We start from the raw sequence: 27,135 nt of genomic DNA, 5'->3' as shown, positions 1-27,135 counted from the left end.
AGGGGTTAATTTCGTCCTTTCTTGGACCCCAAGCCACCTCGACCTTCTAGAAAATGAAACTTTCGATGGAGCAGCATACGATACGAAGCATCATGCAATAACCAAGTTCAAGCTTCTCTCGCAAGACCTTGGGAATACCATAAGAAAGTCAATTACATTGTACTGGCCAATTGAATGCGACAAAAAAACAGAAATAAGGCACACCTACTGAAACCATACCTATTCGAATGTAAAAGTTGAAGACATAGAAACCGGTTTTTAGGATATCTTGTGACGGCGGCGTATAGGTCACACTGTGCTCACACATGGCTTCCTCAAGAAAATGGACGGGAACACATGTATGAGCACTGTGCCGAACCTCTTACCTTACAACACCTGTTAATATGTTGTCCACACCTGGAAGCAGCCCGCTTCATACATTTCGAAGAATTATACACCTTCAGCATCCCCTCATACCCCCTGTTTTTACTTAGCGACGGACCAATTGTGGAGTTAAGTAAAGTTTTTGAATTTTTTTGAAGACACTGTCCTTACACAACAGCTTTAGCTTTTTACATGTATTAATGTTTGAGAACAATGGTTTCAGTTTTCATAATACCTTGATTTGTTTTAAGCTTCACTGATACATCTCTCCTCGTGTTTGGATCATTATAATCGAAACGTTGCTCTGCAATAAAAGCACAACTTCACCATCACCACTAGACGTATTGGTCCACTATGTACAAGCCTAAGAATGTTCATGGACTATTTCTGTATAGCCTGTGTATATGTACCACAATAAAAATGAAGACTTATTGACTGGACTAATACATTTTCCTTTGATTCAGCATGGAGGAAACTATAAGATAAAGCCTAGAACAATTATTGTTCAAAAGCACTTCTGCAGACCCTTAATTCCTACTCGATGACTGCGGAGTGCGCAAAGCATGTACAAAGAGTCAGCCCCGGCTGTGGTTTAGATAATAGGGACGTAACCTGAAAGTGTTGCTGGGGTGAATAAATGCGTGAACCCTCGCAACTATTTGCAGCCATTTTCACTATGGCTGCACGAGTGCGCCTGAGACAGGTAGCATTTCTCATCTTCGGTGCGAGTCTAAACGCTCAGCCTTAGCTTTCACTACTCGTGTTTTCATTTTTCAGCGTGCTCACACCCGGAGCCGAAAGCTGCACGCAGGCACACTCCTCGAAACGAGCCACCGTCTTCGACCAAGAAAGGCGGCGGGGAGCAGCAGCAGCAACAGCAGCGGGGGCCGCAACAGTCCGAAAGTGGCGGCAAGAAACCCCGGCGGCGGCGCACCGCTTTCACGCAGGCGCAACTGACCTTTCTAGAAGCTAAGTTTCGGTACCAGAAGTACCTCAGCGTTTCCGATCGAGGATCTGTGGCGGAAGCACTGAGGCTAACAGAAACACAGGTCAAGACATGGTACCAGAATAGGAGGTCGGTACCTTTTCACTCATTCCTGCTGGTCGTTGCACTGTGATGTGACTAGGAGCGTTAAGAAAACGGTTTAGATTCAGGAGCGTCTGACAGATCGCACATAATGAAAGGTGCATCCCACGATTGTGTAAAAAAGTAGACGTCGCACAGTCAAGTAACCGAAACGAAGTAACCTCTCGCAGTTCCTCCTGACAAAACTGCCACCATGCTTTAACCGTTAGTATGACGTTAAAGCACGAAATGCACAGTTATCGACATTTGCTGAGTTAGATGTCAAACTTCAAATGTAAAGGACTGTGACGTCGTCTAAATGCGTTTCTGCTCAGGCAGCTGTGTGTAGGCGATTCCGATAAAAAGAATGTTTTCTGGGGTAGTCAGTTATGGCTGCGAGTGCACTAGGGCAAAGTATAGGTAACAGCGGAGAAAAGGTGGTCGCTTTCCTTGGGAAGTTTAAAATCACAAAAAATGAGAACATCATGAGATGAACTGGCGTTGCTTGCAAGTAGAATCTATTTCGAACAATTTCCTAGCGTACCCTTAATGTGGTCTATTGTTCTGGAAGTTTCCCAACTCCGACTTGTGTTCCAGGTGAATAGAAGAGCATAGCCGCACTTATGCGGTTAACTACAGTGGAACCCTGACAATGCGACTTTCAAGGGAACGCGCAGAAGCGTCGTATCATCGGGTGGTCGTATAACCGGGGTGTGGATAAGTGCCGGCCAAGAAGAGGGTCTCACGTGACAGATGGGCTAAGAACTTATTTAAACTGCTATATTTAGCGTGTTCTCACGTGATTTTCAAAGCTTTAGCTAAAATCCCCAGTTTTGACAAAAAGTACCTAACTCCTATTTTGTGCCCCCTCCTCTGCCACCGCGTCCAAGCTAGCGCGCAGTTAAGCGCCGCAAGCTACGCGACCCCCGTGCCGCCCGGCGCTATTTATAGCCCGTCAGCCTTGCGCGCGCGAGAGAAGGCCGATGTGGTCGAACAAATTGAGAGGTGAAAAGGCTAGTGCCGTGGGCTAGTGTAAAACTGCCAAGGCCAAGCGAAACGAACGGTAGTAGGAGGCGGCGAAGGAAAAAAGGCGGCAAATATTTGAGGGGAGCGACAACGCCGCTTTTAAAGACACTGATAATCAGAAAGAAGAGAGAGGGGGAGGGACAGCCTTGTAAAAAGATAACTAAGACCGAGCGTGTGAGGAAAGCGGGTGTTCGGTCATCACCGTGGGGTTGCGTCGTATGTGTCTTCGCGTTCGGCGGCAGCTCGATGGGAGCTTCAAATTCACGGTCCTCCAGCCACCTGAACTTTGACTTCTCGCGGTTGGCGCGTTGGTGTACTGCGGCCGCGTGTGTTCCATCGAAGGTTAACTCCCGCTCGCGAGTACCCGCCTGCTTGCTTGCGTCTGTTCACCAAGTGGTCTGGCCCGTCTGCGAATCTTTGCCCATCAAGCAGCGTCGAACGGGGGTTAAGAATACGGAAAGGTCGAGACGAGGCAGGGAAACGGTGTTATAGTTTGGAAAACCAATGGTTTATCCACGCTAGGGTCCGTCGTATGAAGCAGACAGCGTGCACACGAGCCTCATATCATCGGGGGTTTTAATGTATATTTCTATGGGACGTTTGCCGGGACCACGGTAATCCGTCGTAAAACGCCGGCCTTCGTATAGTCCGGGGGATGTATCAGCGGGCTTCCACTGTATAACTTCTGTGAGCATCACCCTTCTCACGGGCTTCATTAGTTAAGCCTTTTTCAAGGCTATTGTTGCCTTTAATGCCTTGCGGAGTTCCTCATATAATTTGCGAAACCTTACCTCGCAAAGTACACGCTCAATCGTTTCGCTGATGCCCGCTTATTATTTAGATACGCCGAAGGAATTCTCCCGAGCCCATACTAATTATATGCAGGATGTTTTTTCACGCGTTTAAGATACGAACCTACGAGGTACTCATATTCATTCCCATTTTCCAGAATGTTATTACCTAGGCTGAACAGTTGCTTGGCGGCTGGATTTCTCACAGTATACATGGGAACAGTTCTTGTCGACCGGACCCACCGGGGTAGCTCAGTGGCTATGCTGTAGTGATGTTGAGCCCAAGGACGCCCGTACAATCCCGGCGTCGGTGGCTGCTTTCCAGATGAAGGCCAACAGCAAAAGCGCCCGGCGTGTCGAGATTTCGTCGCACGTTAGAGATTCCCACGTGGTCAAAATGAAGCCGGAGCCATTCACCACAACAGCATGTCTTATCGCCCAGGTATAGCTGGGCTTTTCAAATTCGAATTGGAATTGTTGACGTTTATTCCTGAGTAAGCTTTGCGAATGCCGTCCCTGTACCATTGTCTGTACCACTGTAACATTAAACAAGCCATATTGTATCCAAACGCCAAGCATCTGAATTGTTCCTCATTCACACATATTTCTCCCTTTTCTCAATCAAGCCACCTACTAGCATAATAACACAGCAACGCTCAAACTCCCAACCAACCCGCCACAGCACAAACGTTCAGGCGATAATAGAATCCCCAATTGTGTCTTTTAAAGTCCGCATGCATGAAATTGGTTTGATTGACGCGTACCTCCTCCTGCAGTGACCACAACGCCGGCTGGCCAAATGCCAAACAAAATTCAATGAACATACCACGCATTTGGACCGTTTGTGAAAGCGTACATTGTCCTCTTCACGACTGCGGCCAATGCCTTGGAGCTATGCAGTGACATGAGTGTGAGCGCATTTTAGATGTCTTTCGGCGATTTGTTTCGCGCCGTGGGCTACAAAGTGTCATTTATTCTGATAATGCCTTGGCCTTCCGCGCCGAAATGTGGAGGTACTATGCGGCATATTGTTTGGCGCCGTGGGCTACAAAGTGTCATTTATTCTGATAATGCCTTGGCCTTCCGCGCCGAAATCTGGAGGTACTATGCGGCATATTGTTTGGCGCCGTGGGCTACAAAGTGTCATTTATTCTGATAACGCCTTGGCCTTTCGCGCCGCCAGTCGTGATCTGAAGGTAGTACGGGACGTTGCGTGATGTTCTGATGCAAAACCTCGGTACCACGAACCAAATTACGTGAAAATTCATCGGTGAGCGCGCCCTAGGTGGGGTGGATTTTGTGAACGCCTGATCCTGAAGTTAAGACCTGTTTAAGGACAACATTGGGCAGAAACTGCTTCATCTTCGAGAAGCTCAGCATTATTCTTTCTGGTGTAAAAGCTATGGTGAACTCCAGACCTCTAACGTACCTTTCGATTGGCGTTCCGGACGAGGAAGTGCTCACACCTTCATATTTTTATGTGGTAGGCGAATCATCGCCCTTTCGTAGACGAACGGCTCTGCAGAGTTTGTTAGCCGTACCGAAACTTTGAGATTGGGAACACAGGCACCGAAAGTCATCGCCCCAATAGATTGGTAGATACTTATGTTCGTTTGCCCTTCTTACCCCCGTATTCACAAACCTAACTTAAGTAGAACTTTTCCCTTCGGTCACTTTTCGGCTCCTCAACGCGTTTAAAGAACCAAACGTATGCTCAAAGGGCGCCTTTTCGCGAACTTATCGGGCAGAAAGTAAGTGCTACTTAAGTTAGCTCCAGACCTAACTTAAGTGAGCCTTTACCCGACAAACATTGCAGACTACTACGATAGCTTGGCTGAGGTGTTCAATTTCGCGCGCCGTACGCGAGAAATTGATAAAGGTGTAAACAATAAAGCTTTTCCGCGAGCAACAACGATCCGCGCACACGCCCGCCGCCCTGACGCGGCCGTGTGCACACCGCGCGCCTCACACCGGCCCACTGGCCCGGCCGGCGCGCGATGCGGCCAGCGCCGGCACCATGGCGCTGCCTCCGCTCGTCGAACGACGCCGGCAGGTGCAGCTACAGTTTGCTGCCGCTTGCCCGAATGGAACTAATCGCGCAAACCAAGTTACGCATGCGAAAAAGGGGATGATGCTGTGGTGAACATTCACGCAATATATAATCATGCGCGGTAGTAGCGCAAGCCGCGATTCAGTATTCTGCCGCGATGCTAAGCCGAAAGTTCCCTGCAGGTACCGGCTGCGGACGGAGCTGGCTGATTCGGGCGCTTCGAAGCTGGCGCCATGGAAGCGTTCTCCGCTATTGGCGCACATGTCAAGTCCCGCCCACAGGCCGTGTACGGATTGGCGCATCGCGCGCTAGCCTCGTTCGCAGGAGCCTAGCGTGCCTCGAAATGGGCGCCTTTGATAAGTGCGCCTTAAGGAAGGTTTGTGAAACGCAAAGCGGCCTTTCCTCATTCTGGTCCTTTTCCGACACTTACGAAAGGCGTCCTTATGGCATAAGTTAAGTATGCTTTCTGAATACGGGGGTTAGGCATTGAAACCGTATTGCGGCATGGGGAAGGATCGCGTTCCTAGACGTATGATTAAAAGACGTGCTGAACGCTTTTCGGGGAGACGATTACTGTAGTCATAGTAAGGAGCACGTTATGTGAAATCGCGTGCCTCTTGGCCGGTTGCTCGTTCTCTTCGACACCCTTTTGTCCAGGAGTACTGGCGGCGTTAACTTTATTCATTGTGGATGGGATTATCGTACCGAAGCGTTGAGGTATTCTTCCTGCAGCCAATAGCCCAATGTTCTTTGAGAGTATGTCATGATGTTCAAGCTTGGGTTCTATACTTCTGCAAGTAGGATTGCCAAGAGGATGGCTCCAGCTTCAACTTCGTTCCTATATGTGAGAGGATCACGCAGTTACAAAGATGGACAGTGTAGTCAACTACGACAACTACTGCCTCGTACCTTCTCACGTCCCGGAAGCGGTGTATAGGGCCTGTGCAGCTGGACGGGTGGTGCCACCCCACAGCGCTCCTCTCGTTACTGGAATGGGCCGGCACATTGGAGTTCGCAGCATTGCGTTGTTTTTGTTGCGTTTGCGTCGGTGCTTTTAATTTTAGGTGTTATTGTGAGCGGATATGTCTGGTGAAGCAACGTCTATACAGATGTGTTATGTTGTTGGATGCACTAACAGCTACAGAAACTCGTTCACCGCTTCTTATTTTGGGTACGCAAGCCTCATTGGTATGGGCAGTTCGTTCTACAGATGGATCGACATTTGGGCAAGTTGGCACTGATCAAGCATCTTGAACGACAGCCTAGTATACACAGACACGAGGAAAAAAAGGCGTCACGACGACGCTCTACTCACAGCTAATTTTATTGAAACAACAATACAGATTAATGGGAGAGGCCTTTTCCCTGCAGTGGGAGTAGATAGGCTGGTGGTGATGATGATAATGATGACACATTTTGTGTAAGGCTACAGCCTTACACGAAATTTGGTGAGAACAAGCTAGGTTCGTGTAGGTAAGCGTAGTGTTATAAACAACCATGTAGTTATTATATAGCGTCATAAATACATAAAACGAACTTGATTAGGTTTAATAGGCAGCTGTTGTGAAGAAATATTTAGTCCGTAGTGTGCCAAGGATTTTCCACTAAGGGCGAAAAACATTCATTGTTAGTGTTGGTTATGCAGTAAGGTAAACTATTCCTGTCTTTTAGAGCTTCTGGGAAGAAAGAAACCTTAATGCAACCAGTGCGGCATGGTACTGTTGAAGGTTTAGTGAAAGCGTGTGCCGTATTCGTGCGGTTTCTATTTTTGGTATATACTTGGAGCTCTCTGGTTTTATCTGCTTGTGAACCAATTGGTACAATAGTTTCTGCTGTGCGAGTACTGCACGCCATTTTATGGATAAAAGTCCTGCTTTTGTCCGGAGTTCTAAAAATGGATCAATTCTCCTATATTTCTTAGAAAAAACCTAATGCTTTCCTCCATACCCTATCAAGTCTTTATATATGTGTTAGTAGAGGGGAATCAAATGATGCAACCGTTTAACTAAGTTGGCTGCATAAATATGTTATAAGAGAGTTTTTTTTATCCTGCTTGCTTTAGTCGTCTCCTCACAAAAGAAATCGGCTTAAGGCGGCAAGTGTGGCGTTGATGACATGTGAATCCCATCGAAAGTCACATGTTGAAGTTCTGCCCAGATTTTTGTGTTGACAACGACTGTAAACGAATATTACATAACGGCTGTCAGTGGAACATTATCTATGGTATAACAAAAATTTGATAGATGCTGTTTTCTGCTTATTCTTAGCGAGCTGCTTTTGTTGAGTAAATGTTCACCTCCCAGACGGAGCACCACTCGGACACTAATTAAAATTCACTGTAAGTAATAAATGATCTTCGGCGGAATTAATCTCACGGTAAATAACAGGATCGTTTCAAAATATCTTGTGTCAAGCCGGATATTCGCATGTAATTCATTATTGAATGTTAAAATAAAATAGGTGCCTAACATTGCCTTCGGGTACAAAGGATGTGACTCGCTGTTGTGAACTTTTCATGGTGAGCTTTATGGCATTGTGTTCGGTCGATGAAGTAGTCTTTACTCCGATAAGTAATTCGGCCCCTTTGTCTTGCTGCTTCTAGCTTTTCAGTAGCTTTTTGTGAGGTACCCGACCATAAGCTTCCAATAAATCAAACATGGTAAGGTATCTTTGTATCTTTGCTTGTGATGGTCAATGTCTAAAAAAACGTAGTGAATCAATCCAAGAGATTCGCTGACGAGTGGTAGACCATGACGGAAGCCGTGCACAAATGCGCTCGTGGTGAAGAAACTTGGTTATGTGTTTGAGGACGGGTGGTGGTTGTGGATTGCGACGGGAAAAGGAAAGGAAATTCACTGGAGATATTTTGAGCTCGGCAGGGAGATCACCTGCATACAACCCAGTGAAGGGCAAAGGAAGACGAGGGGGAGTTATAGGATAAAGTAGAAATAGAAAGAGAGAGAGAAAGGTATACAGAGAGCACTGTCAGTCCTAGAAAGCTGTCAGTCCGGGCACACCAGTCAATCACTGCACTCCGGGCTACAGCCGCTGCGTAAGGCCGGTCGTTTCCAGGAAATGAAGCAGGTAAGCGAAGACTTCCCGGTGGGTTGCCGCAGGCGCCTTCGGGAACAGAAGGTCCTCCATGCCGGCGCTGGGAAGGCCTCGACGCTGGAGTGCTCGGTGGAGCTCTGCTCTCGGCCCCGCGTGGTGGGAGCAGAAGCTGAGTAGGTGCTCGAGCGTCTCCAGTTCGGAACAGTCCGCACATGTAGGGGAGTCCTTGCGCCAGTGTCGGTGCAGACGCTCCGCCACATTGCAGCAGTAGAGCCGCATGCGGAGAAGCAGGCAGCGGGCGTCCCTGCTAATGCATGCGGGCAATGGTCTGGGCGCCAGGCCGCTCACGACCCCGAGGGTCGGGGTGCATCATCTGCACCATGCGGGCCAGGGCAGTGCGGGCCTCGTCGAACGCGGTGACGTCTTGGGAGACTGGGGTGCCCTCCTGGTGGGCCTCCCTTGCGCGAGCGTCGGCGTCTTCGTTGCCCCGGATGTCACTGTGGCCCGGCAGCTAGTGGAGCCGCAGGTCGCAGCCTCGGGAGGCCACAGTGTGCAGCTTGGTTGCAAGGGAGCGCTCCGGGTAGCCGCTGCTGTTGGTGGGTTGATCGGCCGCGTACAGCCGCAGCAGGGCAGTCCTGGAGTCTGTGAGGATGACCGCTCCGGGGTAGTTATGGGGCCCCCTCTCGAGGAGGAGGTCGGCGGCCGGGTGCAGCGCTACCAGCTCCGCCGGTGTGGAGGAAGTGGGGAAAGGCAGGCGGCAGCTCCGGCTGGCTCCCAGCTCAGGCACCACGCACGCAGCCGCCCCCTCGCACGTGCTGTGCTTGACGGAGCCGTCCGTGAAGAGATGCAGGTAGCTGCTCAGCTCGTCCTGCAGCAGGGCGGCCGCCTCTTGGCGGATGGCCTGAGGTGGTGTGGTCCGCTTGTTGCGGACCCCGCGGAGGGTCGTGGTGATCTGCCGGGCCTCCCCGGTGTCTGGTGGTGGCGGCTCCAGACGGGGTCGGTTCGGAACCTCGATGCCCTCCTCGAAGATAGTGAGCAGCGCTCCCATGCGCGAGTTGGGCCGGCTACGGAACCTTTGCAGGAGCGGAGCCCCGTCGCGTACGGCCAGCAGGCACTGGATGTGCCGCAGCCCCGTCTGCAAGGCCCGAATCTCGACGGGCCAGGTGCCCGCTTCGGTGTAAGTGCCCGCCACCGGCGACGTGGAGGGGAGGCCCCGGCAGAGGCGGATGGCGCGGCGTTGGTCGATCCCAGCTTCGTGGACCCAGGTAGGCGAGTGGAAGCGCGTACAGCACAGCTGCGGAGGCCATGCCGTGGAACACGCGCTGTGCCACTTGCTGTGAGCAGCCGTTGCCTCGTGGCAGATGCTGCCGCACCCTCTGGAGCACCCGTGCGCTGCGTGCCCGGACGGCCTTGACAGCTGCAGCCATGTGAGCCGGCAGTCAATAAGCAGCCCCAGGTACTTCACGGTCAGCCGCTAGGGAAGAGGCCGCCTGTTGAGTGTGACGGGCGGTGTTGCCCGTCGAGCCCTGTATCCTCCCAGGTGCAGCATGAGGGCCTGCGTTTTGGCCTCCGAGAGCTGCAGGCCACGGCTCTCGAGGAAGACTGCAACTGCGCCCAGAGCCTCCTGGAGGCACGCCTTGACTATGTGGCAGTCTTTGGTGGGGCCATGGGTCCAGAGTGCCACGTCTTCAGCATACACCGCCACCTCTACTGGGTGTCGCAAGCCTGGAGGGATGCAGTAGGGGAGAGGAGCCAGCACCAAGTTGAAAAGGAACGGGCTCAGCACGCTTCCCTGGGGCACCCTGGAGCGGACGTCTCGAGGACTACTAGTCGCCCGGCCGACCTTCACCAGCAGGGTCCGGTCACGCAGGAACGCCCGGATGTAGCCTACTAGGCGCCCCACAACGCCCATGCCGTCCAGGGCCTCCAGGATGGCCCCGTGGGCAACCGTGTCGAATGCCGACCGCATGTCCAGCAGGAGCAGGAAGGCCACCTCCCTGTTGTGGCGGGCCCGTTCCAGCATAGAGATGACGTCCCCCAGGGAGTCAGCCATGCAGCGGTGCCGCCTGAAGCCGCTTCGCTGCTCCCAGAAGACGCCGCTGTGGTCCGCAATCCACTCGAGACGGGCCAGGGCTGCACTCTCCATGACGTTCCCAGCAGCCGACGTCAGGGACACGGGCCTGTAGGACTCTGGCTCCGTCGGGGGCTTGCTGACCTTGAGAATTGGCGAGATGAGCCCCACGAGCCAGGGTGGCGGGAGGACACCAGTCTGCCAGACCCGATTGAACAGTCGCAGAAGCGGCTCTAACTGAGTCAAGTCCAGGTTCCGCAGCATCTGGTACGTAACCCCGTCCATGCCAGGAGCGCTCCGCCGCTTGGGGCATCGATTCAGGGCGGCTTGCAGCTCACGGGGCGTGATGTCCGTGGAGCAGAGGGACACCACTTTCTGTTCGTGTGGGGCGGCTGGGGCCGCGTCGGGTGAGGCCGCAGGATTGAGGCGGGGTTTGAGCGGCCTTGGCAAACTGGTCGGCGAACAGCTCCGCAAGGGCCCCTTCTGTGATGCCCAGGGATATGGCCACCGCGTGCAGGGGACGCCGGCTGGTGGTGGTTGTTTTTAAGCAGTTCGCATGCGGTGCTTGTTACGAAAATTGGTGTAAATTGTAAATTATCTCCTTCGCTTCCACTGTTGCGAAAGAGGATTACTCTTGCCAGTTTTCATTCTGCGGGTGGCGAACCAGCTGAATGCGTTTTCGGATAAATTATCCATAAATATTTGTCTATTAATTCGGCGTATCTCTTATAAATCCATGGGACATATTTTAGGGTCCCGCCTCCTTCTTAGAATCTATCTTTAACAAAAGGATGATTACACCGTCTTCGGTTATTAAGAGTTCTTTAAGCTGCCGGATAAAGGGAATGCTTAAATCTGGAGAAATTCCGTTATGTTTGTTAAAGACTCGCCGAAAATAGTTGTTGAATGCCTTGGCTCTAGTTTTGGCATCCTCGGGGGAAGCGTTATTCAAGTCACCTTATTAGGGTTGAAGGTAATCCCAAAATTTAAGGGCAGAGTATTTTTTTTTCAAATCAAGGTTTATAATGTCTTGCGTTGCTTAGCCGCTTGAAGCTTTGTGATACAAATTAACTTCATTACTGCAACATTGCATCTACGCCTCTTCGTTCACTTTTGCGTTTCTGTTCTTTCCGCGCGAATTACCGGCCTGTTTCTGCTACACTGCGTTTGCACTTTTTCTTTCTTGGCTTTAGCTTCTTCCTCTTAAGGCTTGAATAATAACCTTAATAAGCAGACTGGAACACGCCACAACTTCCCTATAATCGGGGTTCTGCGCGGGTTTTCTGCACCTGTTCTACTCCCGTGCCATCACATCCAGGTGTCACGCGGCACGCACAATCATCCCCACCTCTCTCGCTCAAAATTACGAACTCTCAGGAACCTAGTAGAACCAGTGCAGAAAGAGAGATACCAATCTACTTGGACAAGAACACTGTGAAAATTTTTTCCAGAACTCTAAATAGTTTTTGCCTTACTGGCCGTCAAAAGTTACCGCCTATACATTTCAATGGGATAGTTTCCTTGCCTCTCGAACGTAGTAAATTAAGCGCAAAACTTGTAAATCCGCACAATTCAAGCGTTCGCACTCAGTATTAGCAGTGCCGAAATTCTTTAAGTTACGCTAAATAACTGCAGAGTAATTACTTCTGAAAGAAATGCAATGAGCCGGGAAGCTGCACATGACTGCAAGTTTTACGTTTCCAGTTCATACTTCTGTGAATTTTGTGAAGCAGGCACATAACCTTTTATTCGAGGCCAATCCCCCGCTGGGTATGTGCCATCGGAGTCTACTGGAGGACTCTGGTGCCGCGAAGGAAGGAACTGCTTTTGTTCCACCGCTTGCAACCTAATATGGTAGCGCAGTTAGGCTCTTACTGTGGATAACCGGCTTCAAATCCCATCGGATCACACATGTGTGCTTTTTAAGTGCGAATGCACTTCTTAAGTGTGCATGAAGCGTCCGCCGCCGTCCGCATAGCAACAGCTGTGGGTGCGCGCGCTCCTCGTCTTCCTTGGCAACGGGGGGAGATGGGCGCGCGCTGCCTGGCCGCTGACATGGCACATACCCACGTGGGGGATTGGCCAGGAATCGGGCGTGAGAAGGGCTAATGCACCCGCTTAAAGGAGTACTGACACGAAATTTCAAAGCTGAGATCCGCTCTAGCAATCAAGTACAACGACAACACAAATAGGTGTCTGTGAATAAATGCATCTTTCTTTCTTTGTAGTTGTGTGTGTGTGTGTGTGATCTCTCTTTCGCGAACATTACCGAACCGCGCAAATTCAACTCGTGCATTCGCACTTTCACATTCTTCCCCTCGGGGAAATGCGGGGAATTTTTTTTATTTACTGTCTACAGCGGCGGCCATGTTTTCGACCACACAACAGCTACTACTGAAACAACAGCAACGACAACAGCAAAGATGCTTTCTCGTGCGGATGACCAGCGGGGCTGGCCGCAGTCCAAGAAGCGCACGAAACAAACGCGCCGTTTGTAATTACCGTTTGAGGATACTTTCTAGTTATTTGGCTGAACAAAACTTGAACAGACTAGAGTTTTATCCTAGGGGACAAACATTGGAATGTCCGTTGCCCCCCGCCCCCCCGTAGGAGCCCGCGTATTGGCAGCAGACGCGAAATCTGGGACATTCATTCCTACACTGTGCACTATGACAAATAAATGAAATTCAGCGTAATGGCGGAGTTATCTTAGCAGCAACGGTCATAAATTTGGAGGGCGGGGGATAATTTGATAAAGCAAGAGGAGCAGCCGTTTTCTGCAGAGAATTCTTCAGAGCAAAGTTTGCTTAGTAACAAAGCCCACGATACGGCCGCAGGCCGCCCAGGATTCCCTTGGGGCTGCAAATAAGCAGCTTCGCTGTAAAGGGGTGACGACACACTACGCTGACGTTTTGTCAGCGTCGTCTGCCGTTTTTGTGATCCTGTGTATAAATTTAAAGCTGAAACTTGTCAAGCCCCAACTAGCTCAGACTCTGTCCAATGTGCCTTTAATACCACGGCTCCTAGAATTTTTTTTTCTGTGCTCTTACCACACCCAAATGATCCGTGCTGTGATATGTCCAAAATACGGCAGAACTATTGTGAACCTCGCAGCCCTCTCTTCGACCTGCATTGCTTAGTAAAGCGTATACAGACAACGGATTCTCCCCTCCGCCCGAAGGTATGCAGGCCCGCAACACGACGCCTTCTCATTGCGTATAAAGAGAACATGAACAGAGTGGTGCTAGCACATAAGTTCCGATGACCACAACGAATGAGGTTGCGTAAGAAACGCTAGTTGTTGCATTATCCAAGTGGTGACACGGCTGCCGCGTCGGCTTCCTGATCAACACGGTTACACCAAACGTACGTTACTGGACATTATGATTGATTGATTGATTGATTGATTGATTGATTGATTGATTGATTGATTGATTGATTGATTGATTGATTGATTGATTGATTGATTGATTGATTGATTGATTGATTGATTGATTTATTTAACGGGCCGACGTTACACAGGTGATAAGGCGCGCCGTAGTGGAGGGCTCCGGGTTAATTTTGACCACTTGTGGATCTTTAACGCGCGCCGACGTCTAGAACCCACAGGCGTTTTCGCTTTTCGCCCGTCAGGAAAGCAGCCACCGCGGCCGGGAATCGAACACGCGTCTTTGGGCTCAGCTGCACAACACCTTAGACAATGAACCACCGCGGCGGGTACCTTATTGGACATCTGACATGCAGACAGTCAGACAGGTGTGTACACACCTGTAGTAAAATTTTTCCCTGGCCAGGCAGGAAGCTACATAGCTTCCTGCCTGGCCAGGGAAAAATTTTACTAAATACCCCCGCCTAAGTCACGTTTTGGGCCTTCTTGGTTTACGAAATAAACTACCTTACATTCTTTTTTTTTTTCGGCGTTCAAGGCAGCCGTCTTAACTTGACGCGTGACCAGAATTCCCCTTCTCCATTGATCATAGTGCTCATGGATATTACGCACACTGCAGTGCATCCTTAGCGACCCAATGAACCTGTTCTTACCGCGCAGGACCAAGTGGAAACGGCAGAGCCAGCTGAAAGCGGAGCGGCAGCCCGACCCCGAGCGGCGCCTGGCGGCCTCAACGGGCGTATACCTCGACCTGCTGGCACCCGGCGCCGAGCACTGCAGCCTCGCCAAGCGCGGATATTTGGCTTCAGGAAGCATGTTTGTCGCCGGCTTCTAGGAAGTCCTTCCTCAAGCGTGATTTTACCATAGTCAGAGCAGGCATTGCAGTTAAGGCCTAGGTGGGTCCATTTTTCGGGCTTGCCATGGTGCTGTTAGAGCGACCACGAGGTTGCACCGTAACCGGCAATGGGGCGAGTCACAGCAAAACGAGCCACGGATTGAAGGGGCTGGACGTCACCAATTATCCCCCCCATCATCATCATCACTCTTGCCAGGGCCCCGACGTCATGAAGGCGCGGAAGAATAGAAACGGTTGGTTCCAAATTGAGCACGTAAAAGCAGGCTTCAAGAAAATATAAATACAGTGGTGACTGGTCGCTACAAAGATTGGAGAGTAAGACTTTTATCTGAGTTATTCAGTTAGGAGACACCAAAATGGGTTATGACTTCTGTAGAGACTTATTTTTTTTAGTAGATCGTTCTAATCAGCAGTGACATAGCAATGTAAAAAGTAATCGCTGAACGCTCATCTCGATAAGAGCAAGCGCTTGACGCTAAAGCAGTAACAGCCGACGCGTAAGTGAGGGAGGTTATAAAAATACTTTTGAAAAAAGTTTTAATAAGCTGTTGTGATAGGGATGGTTTGAGATTACTACCCATACTGCGTTGGGTATCCTAAGTACTAGTTATAAATATGACCGTACGACTTTGAAGGGCTTCTGATGAGGACATCAAAAGAGGTTTTTTTTTTCCTTTATTTATTTCTCAGACAGTGTACATGTCTAAGTGGAGACCGGTGCTAAAGGCGAAAAATTGCCTGGCCGGGTCCCCGCTCCCTTCACACATACCTGAAAGTTCCGAAAGAACGCCCACCCAAACTACAGAGATACCAAGTGAGAAATACGAAATGGGCGAACTTTCCTGGCAGGCGCGATAAACTACAAAACATGGCCACGCCGCCAACCAAAACTCCGGATATACCAAGTAAAAAAGAAGAGATAAACTTCCGGGTCAAGTGCGGAAGGGAAAAACAAGTGACCGCATCGACACATGAATAGATGATTCAAGCTTATTTTGTTCACTCATCGTCGCTAAAGGCCTCGAGCGATGCGGCGCTGTCAGAGTCGAACACGAGCTGCAGCGCTTCGTTTACCATGTTCTCAAGAGCTTCGGGTCCCCTCGCCGGTTTCGTGCGATGCGATGCGATGAGGCTTTGAGGGGGGGGGGGGGGGGGGGGGGGGAGGTAGGAGGAAAAGGCCCGACACTGTCTGGCGAAGGGTGCCGACACCTTATCAGGCCTGCCGGTTCCGTGCTCGGAGAGCCCAGGCCCTGGTTGAACTCGCCGTCTTCAGACTCGTCAAGGCTTGTCAAGATGCCGGACCGCTTAAACGATGCCATGACGGTATCTACCCGCTGTTTTATTTTCCCATCTACTATCGCTTTCTCCTTTTCATTGTTCTCATCTACTACGACTTCTTACTCCTCTTGCCAGTCATTTTGGACAGGTGTTCCAAATCGCGACATCGGCGGTTTTCGCGGCTGCGGGGCGTTTCCGTGGTGGGAGCTCCCTGGGCTTAGCAGGCGTCGACGCTCGCGCGATTTCAGGGGGTGGGTAATCTTCGGGGTCTGTTAGTAAATTGAATACTTCACCCCTAAGCGGGTAATGGCGATGTTTCGGAGGGGGCGTTCTCTAGGAACTTTACGGTAAATATACAAAAAACGAAGAGTGAATTGATGAAAGTAAACATTTCAGGTGTACGTGTCAGAATAAACAAAATAAAACACAGAGCACGTCTGAAAATGAGGATTAAATATGAGCAAGAGCATGTATCAGTTTATACATAACCAGCCTTAACCTTGTTGAGTAACCTTCATTATCTTAGAAGTGATAAATACACAAGCAAATACACAAGAAAAACCCAGCACACGGACAACCAGGACGCTAACATTTGTACTGACGTGCATTCTAGGCGACGTATTTCTGCAGATATCCAGGATTTCGGTTGTATCCCTTCTTCGAGTCCACAAAACACAGCTAGTACATTGTGTGGAGACACAGGTTCCCGGGTTATGGCAAAAATATTTGTATTTACTAGAAGCGTATACTGCTCTTCTGTTTCAAAGTAGACGAAAATCCATGGAAATTGATGTGTATTGCATATTTAGCAGTTTGCTTAACTTAAAATAAGTATTTGCTAGCCGTAGTTTCTTCTTATGAGAAGTGTCCATCATTTTGGATTCCGCACAGCGTAAGCGCTTACACTTGCAGATGGTAGTTTACATTTCCCGTTCTTGTATATCGGTTGCAGAAGCCTAAAATAATAAATTTGTTCAGTTTTCAGCATGTTGTATTTGATTACGTGTATGTGAAGTTGAGTGAAGGTTTCAAATTTCTGAAACAAACTGTAGTTCTTGCGAATTAGGTTTCATGAACCTACAATAACGCATAAATGCCGGCTAGTTGGTGACAATTCATGACTGTAACTTGAGCGCGCAAAAAAAAACGAGGACTGAACCAAAAGACACGAAGACCAGCACAGACTAACAACTGGATATTTATCCATCCCGCACCACATCCGCACCATCCGCGCATGGCCAAATGTGTACGTTACATGACACAGACACAAACACAAGAAAAAAGCACTTTACATCTTACATCATCTCATGTCGTCGAACGACTTCATTTCCTTATCAAACAGTGCTATTGACGGGTTACTTATGCATGTTTTCTTTATTTTCGACATTTTCCAGGCTTCCACTATCTCACTTGTAGTCATATATTGGTGGTGGAACTCGTTTGGTCAAACGGCTCGCACTTTTTTCTTGTGCACTGCGCACATATATGCGCAGCCAGATGCGTGTATGACCGACCTTTAAGGCTGGACATGGGTTTTCTGAGCCTTACATTTACGCATCCACTCGTTCGACCCGTGGATGCACCCAGATGTGAACGGAATCTTGTACACGGTTTTTTTTCTGTGTTTGTGTGTATGACGTGATACGTACACATTTGATAATGTGTGGATGGTGTCAAAGAGGGTATGTATGTGGTTTGGGATGAATAAATATCCAGTTGTTAGTCTGCGCTGGTCTTCGGGTCTTATTCGTTCAGTCCTCGTTCTTTTTTTTCTGCGCTCAAGTTACAGTCATGTTTCATGAACCTAATGCAAAGGGGAGTTAGAGAGGGAGATCTTGTGAACAAGACTAGTCATTTCGCGGTGTCAGAATATATCCAGGGGTGAAGTTGTTTGCGGGCTACTATGACGTCGAAGTATCAGTAAGACTCCACCTGCGATAAGTTAGTCGAATGTAATGCATAAGCGTAGCTGACGTTTGTTCGCTTAGGATTCTGTTGCACGAATGTAGATTTAGCAATGTTGAGACTAATAAACGAATGGGAGCACCAATTTTCATTTACGTTTAGGTCTCCCGGATGTAATGCCTAGTGAGTAGGAGTGGACAAGCCACGTTAATGGCGCCATGGAGGCAAAATACAAGTTAGTTTTATTCAAAAGATTTGTTATCTTATAGTGCTCCCAGCGCTTGTCAAGCAGCAAACGGTGCTTTATTCACTGAAACCTGAGGAATTTAAACTAACATTTTGGTTCTCCAGCGGCATCGTGCGGCGTCTGCAATGACAAGAGGGTAGGTACTTAAACTAACGTTAATTTGTTAAGTAGGGCTGCAGCGAACGGCTCAACACCTTGTTTACAGTCAGTCCTCCTAGAGGACGCTACGATACCGCTCAGTACAGCACTCGCGAGTTTCTTTTGACCGAATTTGTAACTGGCTTATTTTTGTTACATGGTAATCGTTTTGTGAAACATTTGTATTATGCCAGTTGGCCAGTATAACCTCAGCACGCCGGACGATCTATAACTGCCATAGTTCGCGCAGTACACACTGGTGCTTCTGTGTTTACGTGTGCGTTCGTAACTTCCATTGTTTACCGCACCATTCTTACTGCTATAACAGTATTGTGCACTGGCATTACCTGCAAACTGGATATTCCTACCCTGCTTTAACGTTCTTCGCCTTAGAACTGATCTCCCAAAGATACAGGGCACACACCAATCTATACACGAGTGCATCTGTGACAGCCACCTCATCTGCTATGGGCCTCGATCGTGGGCTGGTATGGTGGCTCCACTAATTTTTGTGCGCTCAGAGCAATCCTGCGGACAACAAATAAATAATCTCTCTGGCACGCAAGCACACCACATCCCGTAGCATCACCTTCAGAGCAGTACGAATATCAGCACGATGAAGAAAGAATGGACGCTATTCTTTTGCAGTACGATACAAACATCCAAACGGTGCTTTAATTAAATGAAAATGTTTCGCAAGGGCGACAGAAAAGCGAATAATCACAACAAAACCAGTTGTATACAAGCACGGGACTGTTTCCGCGCTGCATGGACACGCTGCCATTTTGCAACGGATTCAACTGAACACCAGCGGCACCGCCCAAATGCAAGTGCGCGCAGTACACATAGTACAATGAAACACGCAGTCATGAAACACTCTGTACAATGACGCACGCAGTACAATGAAAGATCAAAATAAATACACGAAAACCCTCGAGCCCACTTACGAGGAGAAAGAGGCGACTGTGAATTGCCTCTTGAAAGCGATAATGTGTGTGAGAGAGAAGGTGTGATCTCTCCACGAAACCCCTGCTCTGTGGAGCCCCTGCTCTGGGAAACCCCTGCTCTGTGGAGCCCCGGGCCCCAGGGGAGACCATGGAATGACGGCACAACGTCCCAACGGCGCCGGCAAAGCTTTGAGGGATTTTATTAATTCAGTTTTAAATCCACGTCTGGGCATAACTGGAACAACCCTGCAGTTGGCGGACAGTTTAGTAAAGAGAAGGTCGGCGACGCGACTTTCATGGTGCTTGTAGAAGCGAATGTCTCCCGTGTAAACGCCACTGTGCCTTGTTGGTGCCAGGAAGTGGTTTGATGTCTATTGTGCGTGTGGAATCACGGCGAAACGTTCGTGGTTACATTGTGACACCCACGCCATACGGCTTCGAGAGCCCGAAGATTCGGGTTTCTAAAGGCAGTTATTTGAAAATAGAACTGCGCAGCAAAACTCTCCAAGAAACTGCTGAAACTACGATACGTTTTTGTTGGATGGGCTCAAAAAAGTGTCGATTCTTGCATTTTTTAAAATGCGTTCATAGGTTGATAAACGCGAAATTAACATGCGAATATTTCTGGACGTAGATGCCCGGGAGGAAGATTGTTCCTGTCGCATTCACAGTGACCATGAAAAAAGACTATTTAGTATAATGGGGATTGTTTCAAAGCTTATAGAGTTGTATGTTATGTTCATGTAACTACATGCCAGCGTACATACTTGTGCTCGCGCTGGTGTCTGTGTGAGCAAAAATATTTTGCGCAACAAGCACCCCTTGAACTCGTTTCCTTAGACCTACTGCGGCAGAAGCGCAAATTACAAGTTGTACAGGACTTATGTTTGTTATATTTGAGATTCATTTGAATAAATCGCACGATCTTGGCTGCGCTTCAGTGTTTAAATCGTACCCGAAAGGTCATATTGTTTTCGTCATTACTGCCTTGTACCTGCAAGGTCTAAATGCACACCATCATGTGGAGCTTCAGTGGATCCCTGACACCGTGGTATAACTGTGAACGCCAAGGTGGACACTGCGGCATCGATCGCGCACGATCTACACGGGCCAGTGCTACCTACACCGTTCTCCAGACAAGACGCTTCCCCTCTTGCGTCAAAAGTTGCATGGAGCTCTCAGCGACCAACGTGGACTTCTGCGCCGCCAATATGCGCACCGCTTCACCCCATATAGACCCGCACGGAAATTTTAGGATGCCTCACGGACTGACCAAGCGTTACGAAACGGTTACAATTTTCGCTTGAACCGGCCAGTTGCCCCCTCTGCACTATTTGTGACGTGCGCGAGGGCTTAAACTACATCATTGTGAATGTTCGCGGTATACGGCATCCAGGACGGCCCTCCTATTGTCCTTGGGTCAGCCGATTTCTAGAAGAGTGTGTTAGGTCCCTGGTCTAACTGCAAACAATCGACCTGAGCGACAAATGCTCTATTGACATTTCTTCGAAGTACAGTACTTGATCACTCTCTAAATAAGGCTTCATAAAGCTTCATGAGTGAGCGCATTCATAAAGCCTCATGAGTGAGCGCTTCATGAATGGGCGCGGACCCCACTATAGGGCCAAATCATCAAGAGACAGCACTATTGGCTTCTATGTAGTGTAACAATAATTTTTCAAAGTGCGCTAAGGAGTCTGATTTAGTAATTTCGGGCGGCAAATTGTTCCAGTCTTCAATTGTATTGGGAAGGAAAGAGTGTTTAAATATATTTAAACGAGTCATTATAGGCATTAATTGATTAGGGTGACTACTTCTAAGTGTACGAGACAGTCGAGGTTTCAAATATTGCTCTGTGTTAAAGTAGTTGTGGTGCATAAAGTAAAGAAACTTTGATCTCGCTACTCGGCGCCGTGTTGCGAGAGGTGGCAGGTTTAGTTTATTTAGCATGGCAGTAACCGAATCTGTTGGCCTGTAGTTGGATAAAATAAACCTTGCGGCCCTCCTTTGAATTTTTTCATTTTTTTCACTTTGGTATTTCTTCGAAGGGTCCCATACGATGCAGGCGTATTCTAATAGTGGACGGACAGTGGTTGTGTAGGCAGTCAATTTGGCTTTCATAGTTGCTAGTTTGAGGTTCCTTCTCAAGAACCACAATTTCTGTTCAGCTGCACAACATAATTTATTTATATGCGTTTTCCCATTTAAATCTTCAGAGATTGTGACCCCCATATACTTGAAATGAGTGACACGTTTTAAATCCTTTCCAATTGAAGGAGAGGACATTTTTAGTTTTGTTTGTTATTCTGGCGAATACTGTTTTGTCATAATTAATTTTCATATCCCATTTCGTGCACCATTCATGGATTGTTTTCAATGCTGAATTCAAAGTTACTTGATCACTGTGACTGGATATTTTAGAATAAATTAAGCAATCGTCCGCAAACAGACGAACTGTGAGCTTTTTGTCAATACTATCTGCAAGATCATTAATATGGCACAAAAATAAAACCGGGCCGAGGACACTCCCCTGTGGTACCCCGGACTTGACCTCTAAATGAGTTGATTTCACTCCCTTAATCTCGACATATTGCGATCTGTTCGTGAGGTATGATTTAATCCAGTTAACAAGGTTCTTATTAACTCCAAAGTGAGTAAGTTTAATTACAAGTTTAGCGTGCGGTACGAGATCAAATGCCTTCGATAAATCCAAACAAACTGCGTCTATTTGACCTGAATCGTTTGATGCGCTAGCGAAATCATGAATCGTCTGGAAAAGCTGCGTTACTGTTGACAGTTTGCGTCTGAAGCCATGCTGGTTAGGAAAAATTAACTTAGAACTTTCGAGGTAGGTAAAAAGACTTCTAGATAGTATATGTTCCAATATTTTACAACAGGTGCAGGTATTTGAAATAGGTCTGTAGTTTTCAATATCATATTTGTTGCCACTTTTGTATACAGGTGTAACTCTTGCAGTTAGCCAGTCATCAGGCTAATGATTTAATGACACGGTGAAAATTATCACTAAGTACTTAGTCACCCATTCTGCATACCGCTTCAAAAATTCGTTCGGAATACCATCTGGTCCAGGTGACTTCTTTACATCGAGGTCCAATAACAGCGCAAATATTCCTTGTTCTGATAAGACAATGTCCGGCATGTCAGGCGGTTCGTAAGAGCTGGGTTTGGGAGAAGCGTGTACGGAGGATTTTTCGGAACGAGTAAACACAGAGTGGAAGTATTCGTTAAATCTTCGAGTTATTTCCGATTCATCAGTTGTAATATGCCCATCGACTGAAATATATTGGACCGTTCTTTGCGACGGGGAAAGGTGACGCCAAAATCGTTGTGGGCAGTTAATCATAAACTGGGTCAGAGTTTCTGAGTGATATTTTTCCTTAGCGGCTGACAATTTATGCTTGAGGGTACGTGAAAGATCCCTAAGGTCAGACCTATTGCTCGCCTTGTTTTTCCTCATGCGTTTTATATTACGTTTTAAATGAATAATGTCTCTATTAATCCAGGGATTGTATTTCCTAATCGGTTTTACTCGTTCAGGAACAAAGTGATGCAAGCAATGGTTTATAATATCTTTGAATTGGTTCCATAACACATTAACATCAGATGCCTCTTGGAAAGAGTACAGTGACAATTCTAAATAATCAAGAATACTAACATCGTCAGCACTGGAAAAATTTTTGCAAGTTATAGTTGGTCTCTTACCATGTTTGGTTGACAACAATTTTCTTATAGAAACCAAAACCAGCTTATGATCGAAAATACCTTCTTTAATTGAAACGTCGTATTCGGAAAGCCGGCTATCTAAAATACAAGATCAAGGGTGGATTCTGAAGCAGGCCCCACCTTGAACACACTGCGTAAGGTCATAAATAAATGCTATGTCAAACAAAATTTCGCAGTGTTTGAAGTGTGCCGAGTTTATTTCAAGTTTATCCCATCGTATCCCGGGAAGGTTGAAATCACCTGCGATGATTAACCGAGTTTTATCAGAGGTATTTGCGTACAAAAAATCTTGGATCGATTTTAAAAAGGCAAGAGGAGCATTCGGTGGGCGGTAGACTGCCCCGATAACACAAGGCATGCCGCTCAGTTCTGTTTTACACCAGACACTTTCACAATCAGGACTATTAGGCATTGGTACAAGGCTTAGTTTTTCTTTAAAAATGATTGCACCGCCCCGTGTATCGCGGTCTTTACGTATCATGTTATATGCTGGGGGAATGATTTCGCAGTCTTTAATTTCTGGTCGCAACCAGGTTTCCGTTACGATGACTATATCTGGGTTGTATTCAAAAAGAAGGCGCTCGAGGTCCTCCGTTTTGCTTGCTAGGCTGCGCGCATTGATGTTGACTAATACCAGGTGCCCTCCTACGTAGTTACAACGTCAATCTGAATCATCTTTTTGCGAATTTTTCTTGTCTAACTTTACCCTACAATCCTTTGCATCATCCCACACGAATGTTTCTTTTTCAATCGTAATTTTGTCTCGCACTAGCTTTACTTTCAGGCCCCTTGCCCTTTCCTCTTTAGCACTTTCCCACAATTTGCGTTGTTTTTGTAGCGTGGTCTGCGACAGATCGTTTGCGATGGAAATATCGCTGCCCTTTAGTTTAGCACTGTTCTTAAAAATCAGCCTTTTCATTGTAGTCAAAGAATCTCATAATTATTGGTCGCGTCTTACCATTACGTTTTCCCCAGCCTGTGTATTCTTTCAATTGTTGAAACTGAGACACCAAGGCGCTTTTCGAATACACCGGTCAGGACTTTTTCTCTTAGCTCGTCGTCAACTTCGTCCGCGCTCTCCGGAATTCCAAAAACTAAAAGATTGTTTCGACGACTCCGGTCTTCAAAGTCGACTAGCTTGTCCTGCTGACACTCGATAACAGTTCGCATGTTGTGTATGTCGTCTTTCAGCTGTGCAATTTTCGCCTCGTTTATCTCGACTCTTTTGAGTGCAATTTCAATCTCCGAAATTTTGCGGTTCATGGCGTCGAGTTGAGCCGAGAATACCGTTTGCGTTGTTTTAATTACTTGTATGTCTCCAGCTATGGTTTTCTCTCCTTTCAAGAGTTCTTCAAGCATCTCATGCACAGTATCAGGCCCAGGATTGAGCTCTACATCACCAGCTAATAGTAACAACATTGAAAGACACTGCATAGCATTTGCGGCAAGCACTTTGGGGCACGGCACAACAATAATAAATCTGTTGTCGCTTCTGTAACATTTCACAAATTTACTGACCTGGAATAACAGAATAACAGGTTCAGTTGTCTTCATCGGGAAAGCTTCGCCGTGCCCACAGGATGGCTCGCCGATCACTGGCCTTATTTAGTCCGTGCAGCGGGATGTCGATGCGGTCAACGTCCCGTGCGCATGCGCCAGTCCTTCGTAGGGGGCGGTGTTCCTTGTAGATTCGATGAGAGTGGCATCAGGGTAGCATCCGATAACAAGGCCCGTGCTTGAAGCTTGCACTGCCGTTGGAACAATGCACAGCAAAGCCTGGAATAACAGAATAACAGGTTCAGTTGTCTTCATCGGGAAAGCTTCGCCGTGCCCACAGGATGGCTCGCCGATCACTGGCCTTATGTAGTCCGTGCAGCGGGTTGTCGATGCGGTCAACGTCCCGTGCGCATGCGCCAGTCCTTCGTAGGGGGCGGTGTTCCTTGTAGATTCGATGAGAGTGGCATCAGGGTAGCATCCGATAACAAGGCCCGTGCTTGAAGCTCGCACTTCGGTTGGAACAATGCACAGCAAAGCCTGGAATAACAGAATAACAGGTTCAGTTGTCTTCATCGGGAAAGCTTCGCCGTGCCCACAGGATGGCTCGCCGATCACTGGCCTTATGTAGTCCGTGCAGCGGGTTGTCGATGCGATCAACGTCCCGTGCGCATGCGCCAGTCCTTCGTAGGGGGCGGTGTTCCTTGCAGATTCGATGAGAGTGGCATCAGGGTAGCATCCGATAACAAGGCCCGTGCTTGAAGCTTGCACTGCCGTTGGAACAATACACAGCAAAGCCTGGAATAACAGAATAACAGGTTCAATTGTCTTCATCGGGAAAGCTTCGCCGTGCCCACAGGATGGCTCGCCGGTCACTGGCCTTATGTAGTCCGTGCAGCGGGTAGTCGATGCGGTCAACGTCCCGTGCGCATGCGCCAGTCCTTCGTAGGGGGCGGTGTTCCTTGTAGATTCGATGAGAGTGGCATCAGGGTAGCATCCGATAACAAGGCCCGTGCTTGAAGCTTGCACTGCCGTTGGAACAATGCACAACAAAGCCTGGAATAACAGAATAACAGGGTCAGTTGTCTTCATCGGGAAAGCTTCGCCGTGCCCACAGGATGGCTCGCCGATCACTGGCCTTATTTAGTCCGTGCAGCGGGTTGTCGATGCGGTCAACGTCCCGTGCGCATGCGCCAGTCCTTCGTAGGGGGCGGTGTTCCTTGTAGATTCGATGAGAGTGGCATCAGGGTAGCATCCGATAACAAGGCCCGTGCTTGAAGCTCGCACTTCGGTTGGAACAATGCACAGCAAAGCCTGGAATAACAGAATAACAGGTTCAGTTGTCTTCATCGGGAAAGCTTCGCCGTGCCCACAGGATGGCTCGCCGATCACTGGCCTTATGTAGTCCGTGCAGCGGGTTGTCGATGCGATCAACGTCCCGTGCGCATGCGCCAGTCCTTCGTAGGGGGCGGTGTTCCTTGCAGATTCGATGAGAGTGGCATCAGGGTAGCATCCGATAACAAGGCCCGTGCTTGAAGCTTGCACTGCCGTTGGAACAATACACAGCAAAGCCTGGAATAACAGAATAACAGGTTCAATTGTCTTCATCGGGAAAGCTTCGCCGTGCCCACAGGATGGCTCGCCGGTCACTGGCCTTATGTAGTCCGTGCAGCGGGTAGTCGATGCGGTCAACGTCCCGTGCGCATGCGCCAGTCCTTCGTAGGGGGCGGTGTTCCTTGTAGATTCGACGAGAGTGGCATCAAGGTAGCATCCGATAACAAGGCCCGTGCTTGAAGCTTGCACTGCCGTTGGAACAATGCACAACAAAGCCTGGAATAACAGAATAACAGGGTCAGTTGTCTTCATCGGGAAAGCTTCGCCGTGCCCACAGGATGGCTCGCCGGTCACTGGCCTTATGTAGTCCGTGCAGCGGGTAGTCGATGCGGTCAACGTCCCGTGCGCATGCGCCAGTCCTTCTTAGGGGGCGGTGTTCCTTGTAGATTCGATGAGAGTGGCATCAGGGTAGCATCCGATAACAAGGCCCGTGCTTGAAGCTTGCACTGCCGTTGGAACAATGCACAGCAAAGCCTGCAATAACAGAATAACAGGTTCAGTTGTCTTCATCGGGAAAGCTTCGCCGTGCCCACAGGATGGCTCGCCGATCACTGGCCTTATGTAGTCCGTGCAGCGGGTTGTCGATGCGGTCAACGTCCAGTGCGCATGCGCCAGTCCTTCGTAGGGGGCGGTGTTCCTTGTAGATTCGATGAGAGCTGCATCAGGGTAGCATCCGATAACAAGGCCCGTGCTTGAAGCTTGCACTGCCGTTGGAACAATGCACAGCAAAGCCTGCAATAACAGAATAACAGGTTCAGTTGTCTTCATCGGGAAAGCTTCGCCGTGCCCACAGGATGGCTCGCCGATCACTGGCCTTATGTAGTCCGTGCAGCGGGTTGTCGATGCGGTCAACGTCCAGTGCGCATGCGCCAGTCCTTCGTAGGGGGCGGTGTTCCTTGTAGATTCGATGAGAGTGGCATCAGGGTAGCATCCGATAACAAGGCCCGTGCTTGAAGCTTGCACTGCCGTTGGAACAATGCACAACAAAGCCTGGAATAACAGAATAACAGGGTCAGTTGTCTTCATCGGGAAAGCTTCGCCGTGCCCACAGGATGGCTCGCCGATCACTGGCCTTATGTAGTCCGTGCAGCGGGTTGTCGATGCGG

The 27,135-nt window shown here is 48.7% G+C and overlaps 1 protein-coding gene across 1 annotated transcript; it reads left to right on the top strand.

Moving 5' to 3' along the window:
• Positions 1-1,039: 1,039 nt before the first annotated feature.
• Positions 1,040-15,177, top strand: LOC144150819 (uncharacterized). Its single transcript, XM_077682214.1, has 3 exons — positions 1,040-1,085; positions 1,141-1,438; positions 14,467-15,177. The coding sequence occupies exons 1-3, from the start codon at positions 1,040-1,042 to the stop codon at positions 14,639-14,641; spliced, it is 519 nt and encodes a 172-aa protein (XP_077538340.1). The 3' UTR covers positions 14,642-15,177.
• The last annotated feature ends 11,958 nt before the right edge of the window (positions 15,178-27,135 follow it).

This window comes from Haemaphysalis longicornis, unplaced genomic scaffold (genome assembly GCF_048455015.1).
Source record: "Haemaphysalis longicornis isolate Haplotype H1 unplaced genomic scaffold, Haemaphysalis longicornis Haplotype H1 scaffold_1, whole genome shotgun sequence".
Classification (NCBI taxonomy): Eukaryota; Metazoa; Arthropoda; class Arachnida; order Ixodida; family Ixodidae; genus Haemaphysalis; species Haemaphysalis longicornis.
Note: the sequence above shows the minus strand (reverse complement) of the source record. Positions and strands in the feature narration are given on the sequence as shown.

Bases quoted from the DNA above. Each gene is read 5' to 3' on its own strand.
- LOC144150819 (XM_077682214.1), top strand. From the start codon at position 1,040: ATGGCTGCACGAGTGCGCCTGAGACAGGTAGCATTTCTCATCTTCG. The intron at 1,086-1,140 runs GTGCGAGTCTAA...TTCATTTTTCAG, and splicing joins GGTAGCATTTCTCATCTTCG to CGTGCTCACACCCGGAGCCG. The intron at 1,439-14,466 runs GTCGGTACCTTT...CTTACCGCGCAG, and splicing joins ACATGGTACCAGAATAGGAG to GACCAAGTGGAAACGGCAGA.